Raw genomic sequence first — 10,326 nt, 5'->3', positions numbered from 1 at the left:
ATCTGATAGATTCCAGGGGCAGTTGTGCTCAGGAGCACGGAGGAACTGAACAGACCAGGGCAGTTTCCCCAAGACAGCTGAGCACTAAAAACCAAGCAGAAGGTACAAGGAAGGGGAGTGATACTCTTCTGACTCCAGTTGAGGGGAGCAAAGGCTTGGAGCCAAAAAAGAGGGATATTCTGGAGACTGCAGAGTATGGTCTTGTGGGTCATGAGCACCTCCTGGGAACTGTCTCTTACTGTCTCTACTTGTCTTTTTCTTTTTTAAAAAATTATTTATGTATTCATGAGAGACACACAGAGGGAGGCAGAGACACAGGCAGAGGGAGAATCAGGTTCCCTGCAAGGAGCCTGTTGTGGGACTCAATCCCAGATTCCAGGATCTCGTCCTAAGCCGAAGGTGGATGCTCAACCACTGAGTCACCCAAGCATCCTTCTACCTGTCTGTTTTTTTTCCTACCTGTCTTTATCACTAAGTGGTCTGTCCATACCCTCCGCCCCCCACATTTCCAAAGGGCATCCCCCATGTAGGGCTGAAGTGCCTGGAAGGAGTTGGCCCAGGTGGTGTAGCCATCCTTTCACCACCCTCTGGAGTTCACAAAAGAAGCGGTGGGGGAAGAGCAGGAGGAGATGCTCCCCAAAGCAGTGCCCTAGCCAAGGTCTCTGCCCCCGCCTCTCTTAGCCTGATGAGGTCCTGAGAGCCAGTGGCCACAGATAGCCGGACAGGTCCAGAAGCAGGCTTGGAGCTTGGCCTGAATTTTGGAGCACCTGGCTCCCTGCTCCCCAGACCTACAGGTAGGTAGCTTCTCTCCCCCACTTCCCCTATTGGTCTGATCCTTTTCTGGATCTCCAACCCCTTTAGAGAGTCCAGTGTGTTATGTAATATCGCCCCTGGAAAAGTGTGCCCACTTGGACTCACATAATTTTACACACAATTTCTGGGACCTGTAGAGCCCTGGAAGCCCATTCAAAGAACCCTGCACAAGGCGGGGGGTGGGGGGAAGGGGGGGTGTCTCTGGGTAAAAACCCCCATCGTTCTGGGATTACAATTAGAGTCAGAAAAATCAGTCTTCAAATCCTAATTTTTCCAAAACAGGCTGTGTGACTTTGGATGGGTTACTTAACTTCTCTGGGACTCATTTTCCTTATATATAAACTTGGGGTAAAGTAGCTACTACCTCACAGGGTTGTGAGTAATAAATGAAATGAATAAAACTCTTAGCCTGAAGCCAGGTACACAGTAAGGGCTTATGGTGTTTATTGTCATGGTTATTGTTGTTGTTACTGCTGAAGGTGGCCCAGGGCAGAAAATAAAAACCAAGTGGGCAGTCCTGGTTCAGTCAGGAAGGCAGGAGGCCATCTATTGGAGTCTACTTCTACATCAGAAGAAACACTCTCTGAATTCCACAAGGAGTGTCAGAGTAGCAGGTCCCTGGGGAACTAAAATAATCCCAATTGGTGGTCAAGTTAACTCCTTTCAACCAGTGTCAGAACATTTCTCTCTGAGGGGAGCTCTGACTGGTGCTTACACAAATAATCTGGAAACAAATGGTGCTACCAAAACAATCTGGATTAAAGCTGACCAAACCTTTGGGAGTTTACTTGAATTATTCTCTTATGCTAAGGAATAACTCATTTTGTTTGATTCTACTGGGTCCCCTTTTCCTGGCAATTCATGCAATGCTCTTTCCCTCTTCTTTGTCTGAAATAGTCACTGAACCAGGGGGAAAGCAGATTTTTGCCAGACTAATCTCTTCCCCTTCCACTGAAGACAGAATAAGGCTGGACCCTGGCCATTTAGGTAGCAAGCAGGAATTTGGGAGTCAGGATACCGTATAAACCAGGCTCTGAATACAGGCATTCCCTGTGCAGCAGACGCCAGGGATCAAATGCTTCCAGCTTCATGGGAGAGGACACTAACTCAGCTGACTGGGGGTGGGAGACCCCACAGTGTCTTCCCAATTCAGCCTTGGATCCCAGGAAGGTGGCTTGGGCAGGATAGAGCCTAGAAAGCAGTGGCGGAGTTCTTCCCCTCATCTCTCCCCACGCCCCCCACAGCCCCTGAATTACTCCCTTAATTTTCACCATCTCCAGAACTCCTCTGAGAGAGGAAAGTCAAGGCCCAAGCCTTCCCCCTCCACAATACACCATCATTTATACTCCATTTGCTCAATAAAAACTCATTCAACCAGTACAGGGAGAGCACCAGGTATCAGCCTGCCTGCGCAGGTCTGGGATGGATAGAGTCCCTAGATCAAGGTCCCTGCCCTCAAGGATCTCCCTCTCAAGGAGGAGAGGGAGGGAGTCTGACTGCAAACCCAAGATATAGCCCCCTGCTGTGCTGGAGGAGTCCGGGGGAGCCAGGAGATCTGGGTTTCTGAGAGTTCAGAAGATCTTAGCCCACACACTGGGTGTGGAGTAGGGGAAAACCTCAGGGTTGGGGAAAGGTCGGTGGGACAGTCGACCTGTTTTTTGAACATAACCTGGATAAGACAATAGAAATAGGGGACCCTAAGCAACAAAATGGGTGTGTGGCACCATATGCCCCCTGAACCCCCAGCTGTGCCTGCTGGAGCTGTTTTGCTGAGAGTCCAACCAATTAGGCTAAAAACAAAGCCTTCTGATTGAGCCTCAGGAAAAAGAGGTTTAGCCACAGTGGGTTTAAGAGGTAATATAGCAGATGACTGTGGAATGTCCTGTCCACTTTGACATGATGTGGCCAAAGACTAAAGATCCCTGGAAACAGGGCTCCATTGAAGGAATTCTGTGCTCCTGCCCCAGAGCTCCCCAAATTCACATTCCTCACCTTCCTGGCAGCTTCACAGTAACACTGAACTCCACTGTTCCTGAGAGACTGGGAAAGGGACAACAGCAAGGTTGTCCTTAAGCTCCTGTCCTGCAGACCAATAGCAGGTGCAGCCAGGAAGAATGGCCGGGGGGTTAAGAGATGGAGCTTCTTCCAGGATAGGGCCTCAAATGTTCCTCTTCCCTGATCTGGAGAGGCCTCCTCTCTAGCATGGAGGATGTGGCTTGCCTGGGGCTCTGGGTCAGGGCTTTTGGAGTTATAGCAGGAAAGGGCTAGAGGCCAGAGGCAGAGGCAGGACCCTGAGAGCAGAAAGTGAGAGAAGGCGGACCCCTTAGGGTCCCCAAGCTTCCAAGCCATTAGAGTCCATCAGGCTCCCAGGCACCTTCTCTCCCAGGTCCCTGTCCACCTCTTTCACCTCTGACTCCACTGTTGCAGGGCCCAGCGTCACCTCATGGCTCCAGAGAAGCGCTGATGCACTAGAGACAAGCCTGCTTTAAGGACAGTTCTGTGGCTCTGGGGGAACTGAGAATCCCATTCTCACCATTCCTGCCTCTGAGCACCTGTCCTCCCCGCAAAAACAGGAAAAAGATGGGAACAAGGGTAAATAACACTTCCCAATACTCCCAAACAGGGTGAGGGCAGGCACTGGGGTCCCAATACAGGAATTTTTTCTCCCTACACTGTCCCTTTTACTCTGGGGAGCTGCAAGCATGTTTCAAACAAACAACTAAACAGGAGATAAAGAAACCAATCTCTGCTGTGCAGAGGCCCCTATGCTGGAGGCATCCAGGGAGAGAACCTGTCCCCTGCCCTGCAGCCCAGCTCGGCTCCCTCCCTCTCTGGGACAGTACTAATGGGGCCCAGGAAGCCCAAAAGGTCCTATTCTCCCCATCCTAACCTCTAGGCTGGGCCACAGTGCTCTGCAGGGGCCTCTCTGGGCCCTTCTCTTGACTAAGCAGGGCTGCCAAACCACACTGCTTGCCCAGGAGTTTACAAACAAAGCCAGGAAAAGGGCTGAGGCTGTATGTGGGGAGAGAAACAGCTCCCTTGGCTCCAGCCCCTTCTTGCTCCCGTCCTTTCTTCAGGCGCAGACAGGGAAGAATAGGGTGGTGGGGCCAAGGGTCCCATACAAACCAGGGGAGGGAAGCAAGAGTAAAAGGAGCCTGGGGTACAGCCCCTTTGGGTGTCTCTGGGGAATGAAAGATATAAGTAGGGTTCAAATACACCTAAATGCCCACAGGTTACATATGTTTACACAAATATACACATTGCGAACTCCACACAAACGTACATATTCAAAAACGTAAACACATTCAAATACCGATGCGCACAAATGCTCGCCTGATGTACACAGAGTCGGCCCCGGAGGGTTCCCAGCCCCCAGTCTGACTCGAACCCGGCTTCCCTGCGGGTTCCTGGGAGCGCAGCCCCAGCCCTGGCCCGGCCCCCTTCGGGCCCCCGCCCCGCATCCGGAACAGCTGGAGTCGGGCGGTGTACTGGAGCCCGGCGCTGGGCTGGGCGGGGCCGGCAGCGGGGCCCCGGCCGGGGCCTGGGCAGAGCTCAGCGGGGAGGCCCCGAGCCGGCCCCGTTAGCCCAGGCAACCGGCCGGGCTGCCCGGTCGGGCGCCGGTCACCAGGAGGGCCGTGGCCCCAGTGGGCCGGGAGAGCCGTGGCCCGAGGAGTGTGCAAGACTGCCGGAAGAGGTAAGGTTGTAGCTTCGGGCTCAGGCCGAGGGGAAAGGTGCCTGGAGCCACCAATAACTAACCCCCTCAGCCTACCCGCTGGGGAAGACTAAGCCCTCAGACCCCCTCCCCCAACCCCTGGGGTCCTCCACCCCTGTCCCGTGTCGCTTCACCCAGGGCTGCAGTACCCGCACGGACCTCCCGCGGGCCAGCCTGGAAGCTGCGGATTCCCTTTCCCCAGGCGTTCGGACTGAGGCCGGGGGTGACCGAAAAGAGGGTCGAGGGGGTAGGGAGGCTGGGTCCTTGAGAGCTGGGCAAAGTCCGCACTGGGCGGCGGCGGGGCCCACCCAGGCTCCGGGTCTTACCTGGCCCGCGCGGCGGCCGAGTCCCTCTCCGGCTGGGCTCACACCGCCCTTCTCGGGCGCCAAATCCCGGGTCGGAGAGCCTGAGACCTCCGGGCCAGCGCTACCATCGCAGCCAGGCGGGCGGGAGGCGGGTGCGCCGGGAGCGAGGCTCGCAGTTTGGGGTGGGGGCGGCGGCTTTTGAGTCGCCCGAGGTTCGGGTGCAATAAAGGCGCCGCTAATGTAATTTACAAACAGCTCGGGCCGAGCGCGGCGCAGCGCCCGGACTGACAGGCGCATTAGGCAGGCTAATTCCAGCCGGCTCCTCCTACCCCCGGCCCGCTAATTAATGAGCTTCCCAACTTAGAGCCGCCTGCATTGGACAGACAGAGAGTGAAAGAGAGGGCGAGGGAGAGGAAGAGAAGGAGAGAGACGGGGGGGAGCAGAGAAGAGAGAAGAGAGAGAGAGAGAGAGGGAGAGAGAACAGGAAGAGAGAGAACAGAGAGAAAGAAGAGAGAGGAGAAAGGGAGAAAGGAGAGAGAAATAGAGAAGTGCCGCTGCAGATAATTGATTACTCCTCGATCAAGGCTAACTTGTTAGCAATAGTCAATTGCCCCATCTCTCCGCCTCCCCTCGCAGTACGGGATCGGCGCCCTCGCCTCGGCTTTTCCAACTGCCGCCGCCAGGACCCGGGGCCAGGAGCCGCCGCGGAGCCACCTGACACCTTTAAATAGCACCGGGGCTGGCGAAACTGGAGCCCCGCGCGGCGCGTCCCGGCTCGGGCCCCGGATTGCTGGAAGCCCCGGCGGCGGCGGCGCCCGCGTCAGCACCCTCCTCCCGGGGCCCCGTGCGGCTCTGCTCGCCTCTGCCGCTGCGCTAATCGGCCCCGCGCCCGGCCCCGCGCCCGGCCCCGCGCCTGGCCGGCGCGGCCTCCTTCCCGCCCGCCGCTGCCACCCACCCGCGCCGCCCGGCGCCCGAGCTGCCCGCGGGCTGGGTCCCCGCGTCCCGAGCCGCCCCGGCCGGGCCCCCAAACGAGGCCGAGATGACTTCCAAGGAGGATGGCAAGGCGGCGCCGGGGGAAGAGCGGCGGCGCAGCCCGCTGGATCACCTGCCGCCACCCGCCAACTCCAACAAGCCGCTGACTCCGTTCAGCATCGAGGACATCCTCAACAAGCCGTCTGTGCGGAGAAGTTACTCGCTGTGCGGGGCGGCGCACCTGCTGGCGGCCGCGGACAAGCACGCGCCGGGCGGCTTGCCCCTGGCGGGCCGCGCGCTGCTCTCGCAGACCTCGCCGCTGTGCGCGCTGGAGGAGCTCGCCAGCAAGACCTTTAAGGGGCTGGAGGTCAGCGTCCTGCAGGCAGCCGAAGGTAGGCGCCGCTGCTGGGTTCCCCTGCTCCCAGTACCCCACGACCCGCTCCCCGTGCCCTACTCTTTGTGCCCTGTGCCTCTGCCCACCTCCTCCCGCGCCTGCCGTCAGGGCTCTCCAGCCCAAGCTGCTGCCGCTGGGAGTGGAAATGAGTGGGACAGGACCCAAACCCTATTTCCTAGGGACCTCTGGATAGGCCAGAGTTCAGTGACCCAGGAGGGGTGGCGGAAACCCAAGATCTCTCCGCAGTTTGCCTGCTCTGCTTGGCTCCCTCCTGTTCCCAGTGGCCTGGGCGCTCCTTGCCCTGTTCCTGGGTTGGGGAACGGAGATCCTTTCAGCTTGGATCTTTTGGATAAGGATAGAGTCGTGGTGATTGGGAAGAGGTATAGAACCAACATTCACCCGGCAGTCAGGGCGTCCCTGTCTGGCTTCGTTGTGCTCTGGCGACCTTGGTTCTTTCAAATCAACTCTTGGGTGGGGAGCAGAGACTAAAACAATTTTTCCTAGAGACTCCCAGTAGACAAGAGTTGGAGGTTAGAAGGTTTGCCTTAGGCGAGGCTTGCCCTAGTCCCGCAGGCCGAATCAAGTCCGAAAAGGGAACTGCAGCAGACCTCAGGCCGGAGGGGCCTGGGTGGGGTGAGCGAGAGCCGGGGTGTGGTCTCCTCTCCCCTGGCGCAAGCCTATACTATGGTTTCCTCGCAGGCCGCGACGGGATGACCATCTTTGGGCAGCGGCAGACCCCTAAGAAGCGGCGAAAGTCGCGAACAGCCTTCACCAACCACCAGATCTACGAGTTGGAGAAGCGCTTCCTCTACCAGAAGTACCTGTCCCCCGCCGATCGCGACCAAATCGCGCAGCAGCTGGGCCTCACCAACGCTCAGGTCATCACCTGGTTCCAGAATCGGCGCGCCAAGCTCAAGCGGGATCTGGAGGAGATGAAGGCCGACGTGGAGTCCGCCAAGAAACTGGGCCCCAGCGGGCAGATGGACATCGTGGCACTGGCCGAACTCGAGCAGAACTCGGAGGCCGCGGGCGGCGGGGGCGGCGGCTGCGGCAGGGCCAAGTCGAGGCCTGGCTCTCCCGCGCTCCCTCCAGGCGCCCAGCAGGCCCCGGGCGCCGGGCCCCTGCAGCTCTCTCCCGCCTCCCCGCTCACGGACCAGCCGGCTAGCAGCCAGGACTGCTCAGAGGACGAGGAAGACGAAGAGATCGACGTGGACGATTGAGCCGCGCCCGGGATCTTCCGCCGCGCCGGGCCCCTAGCGCCGGTACGCCCGCCGCCTCCCGGACCGCCGAGGGGAGCTGGGACCTCCTCTGCAACTCCCGCCTTCTCTCCCGTCCCTGGCCCGGACTCAGCTCCCGGCAGCCGCCTCCTCCCTCTCGAAGCAATAAACCCGGGCTGGCCGGCCGGGCCGGCCGCTGCGAGCGGCCTCGGCCGCCCCGGGAGCCCTCGCCGTGCAATTCTGTATGGCTTCTGTATAAATATTTAAACTTATATAGCGGGTTCTTCCCACCTCAGCCTGACTTTTTTCTTTCTTTTATTTTTTTAAAATCTCGGAGATTTCCACGTTTTCAAAGCTCTCAGGCTGCCGGGTTTGCTGAGGGCGAGGCAGTATCGAGGGTAACGAACACTTAACCCCGCTGTCTGGAGGAGGGGGCCCGCCCCAACTGTTTTAATTTTTCTCTGCATGTGGCGAATGCACTGGCCCTCTTCCTCCTCCCTCGCCTCCCTAGGCCTATTGCAGTTGACTTCTTTTATTTCCTTCTAACCTTTTTCCCCTCGTGGGAAGGGGCTGAGGGGGACAGCCGGGGTCCTGACTTGCAAGTTTCAAATCGATCTTTTCTCTCCCCCATCCCCGTCCCCAAAAGTCTGTTTTCGATGCCATTTCTGCCTCCTGATGCCCACTAACGCTATTTTTAAGATTCCTCCTCCCTCTCTCGGTTTCCTTGGATTGACTGCTGGGGTCCGGGTCTTAGGGACAAAGCAGGGGGAAATCCAGCCAATCAGCCAACTAAAATGGAACCCAAAGCCCTAGAATTATTTTTTACTCTTTTTAGAATTTTTTTGCATGTGACAGAGACTGAGAGGAGGCCACCCGAAGCCCTCACCCCACCTCCTCCGCAGCTCTGGGTCTGATTGCAGTCTCCAACGCCCTGCTCCTAGCTCTACTTGGCCAGACAAGGGCGACTCGATGAGGGTGGGTCCCGCGTGCCCCTTCCCTGCTCCTGCCCTGCCCTCTCTGCCCCGGACTGTACCCAAGGCCTCTTTCTCCGATAAATAAAGTCTTTGCCATTTTACTAGAACCGGCGGTGACCGTGTCTGAATGAGTGGGCCCTATTCAGGGAAGCCGCGGCCGACTCCGTGTCTCGCCGCTGCTCGCTGCCGGCTGCCCAGGCCTTGGAGATATGGAGGAGTTTCAGGGCAGGCTCGAGAATAAGGGGTGAGGGGAAAGCAGGAGGTGAAGCGCCTCTCGCCCAGAAACACGCGGCAGCTACCAAATTGGAGGTGGGGGCGAGAGAAGCGGGCTTCGTCAGGTCCGGGTAAAAAGTGAGGCGTGCATTGCTGGGAGAAAGAGTGCGTACATTAGGGGCGCCACGACTGGAAAATTAATTTCGAGAAGGGTAAAGGTTGGGGGGGAGGACTTGCCCTGCGGCTGGCATCCCACCTGCACCCCAGGGCATTTCTTCCCCACTCTGCGGGACTCGGGCTAAGCGTCAGGTGGACGCAGGTATCTCTCGGTCCGCAGCAGAGTGCAGCCCGAGGGCTCCCAAGTTTTGGTTCTGCCAGAGGGCCTTGCCTTTGGGGACAGGAGGAAAAACGAGGCACCAAGGGCAAGCTGAATCGCGCACACGAGCACGGGGAGGTGTGAGCCCGAAGCGTTTGAGAGTTGGGGTGAATTTCTGGTAACATTCACAGATTCTATCCCCCCCCAACTCGGCTGCGGGCAGAGACATCCATCTCCCCAGGACTCTCTGGAGTCCCCGCGCCCTGAGGGCGGCCAGGGCAGGGACGCAGGCAGCTTTTACTTTTCCGGACAGAGCGGGTTTCTCTCTGGGCTTTTGTTTTCGTTCGGCTGGCGAGTGGCCGCTGTCACCAAAGGAGGGTCCCGCCTCCGGGCCGCTCGGCTCTCTTTCTCCGCAAAATTGATGTGAGAAATGCGCATCTGGTCTCGGGCAGGCGATGGGGCCCCGGGGCCTGAGTCGGGAGCGTGCGTGTCCAGGAGGAAACTAAGAGACAGAGAGAAACAGAACAAGCACAGAAAGACACTCCAAAAGCAGAGCCAGAAAGCGAGAGCCACAGGGCGCGCGGGGGCGGGGGGTGGAGAAAGAGGAAAAGCTTCACAAGGAGAGACGGAGACAGACAGAAACGGAGAAGAAGGGAATGGAAAGGGAATGGGAAAGGGGGAGAAGCGAGAGGAGAGAACGTAAGGAGGAGAGGCAGCGGGGCAGCCAGGCGGGCGTGCGGCCGGATCCTCCCGGGCGACATAAATCGCCCTCTCTCAGGATGGATGGGTCTGTAATTCGGAGCGCGGACCATGAAGGCCGGGACGAATGGACCCGGGCGGCCGCTGACAGGCGACAATAGCCGGGCCCAGCCCCCCGCGGCTCCGGGTGCGGGCGCGGCCGCGGCCCTCCGCAGCCCAGAGCGCGCCGGCGCTGGCGACCATATGGTTTTTGAATTTTCTTCACAATTTGTAGACAATTTGATGGATTAGGTCCCCGCGCGCGCCTCCCCGGCACAAAGGCGGCGCGGGGACCGCGGCGCGGCGGTCACCCGGGCATCTGCGCCCGCCGTGCGCACCCCCGCCCCCGCCCGGCCCCCGCCCGGCCCCCGCCCCTCGCCCGGAGCCCGGGGCCGCCCGCCCAACACGCCCATGAATCCCAATGAAGCGGCCCTGGCACCTCCGGCCGTTCGCTGCTTCGCTGCCCCGGGCCGGGCCCTGCTGGGTCCCTCCGGGCTGGGGGCGGCGGCCCCGGGGCTGAGCCCACCCGAGCTGCGGCGCCCGCGGGGCGCGCAGCTAAGCAGGCGCATCGGGGCTGAGGAGAAACGGGGCCATTTATCCGCCCGTCTAGTTAAAGCGGGTTATTTGTTTGCTTCTCCGGCCTCCCCTCCCCTCCTCTCCCCTCCCCCTTCC

General features: G+C 59.1%; 1 protein-coding gene across 1 annotated transcript; it reads left to right on the top strand.

Annotated features, from left to right (window-relative positions):
* Nucleotides 1-5,832: 5,832 nt before the first annotated feature.
* LBX1 (ladybird homeobox 1) lies at nt 5,833-8,494 on the top strand. The gene is made up of 2 exons (XM_025466958.2): nt 5,833-6,194; nt 6,896-8,494. Exons 1-2 carry the CDS (start codon nt 5,870-5,872, stop codon nt 7,414-7,416), a joined length of 846 nt encoding a protein of 281 aa, XP_025322743.1. The 5' UTR covers nt 5,833-5,869; the 3' UTR covers nt 7,417-8,494.
* Nucleotides 8,495-10,326: the final 1,832 nt, after the last annotated feature.

The sequence above is a fragment of the Canis lupus genome, chromosome 28 (genome assembly GCF_003254725.2).
Source record: "Canis lupus dingo isolate Sandy chromosome 28, ASM325472v2, whole genome shotgun sequence".
NCBI lineage: Eukaryota > Metazoa > Chordata > Mammalia > Carnivora > Canidae > Canis > Canis lupus.
This window is presented reverse-complemented; position numbering and strand designations above follow the sequence as displayed.

Coding starts and splice junctions, on each gene's coding strand:
- LBX1 (XM_025466958.2), top strand. CDS start 5,870: ATGACTTCCAAGGAGGATGGCAAGGCGGCGCCGGGGGAAGAGCGGCGG. Junction 6,195..6,895: donor CGTCCTGCAGGCAGCCGAAG/GTAGGCGCCGCT, acceptor GTTTCCTCGCAG/GCCGCGACGGGATGACCATC.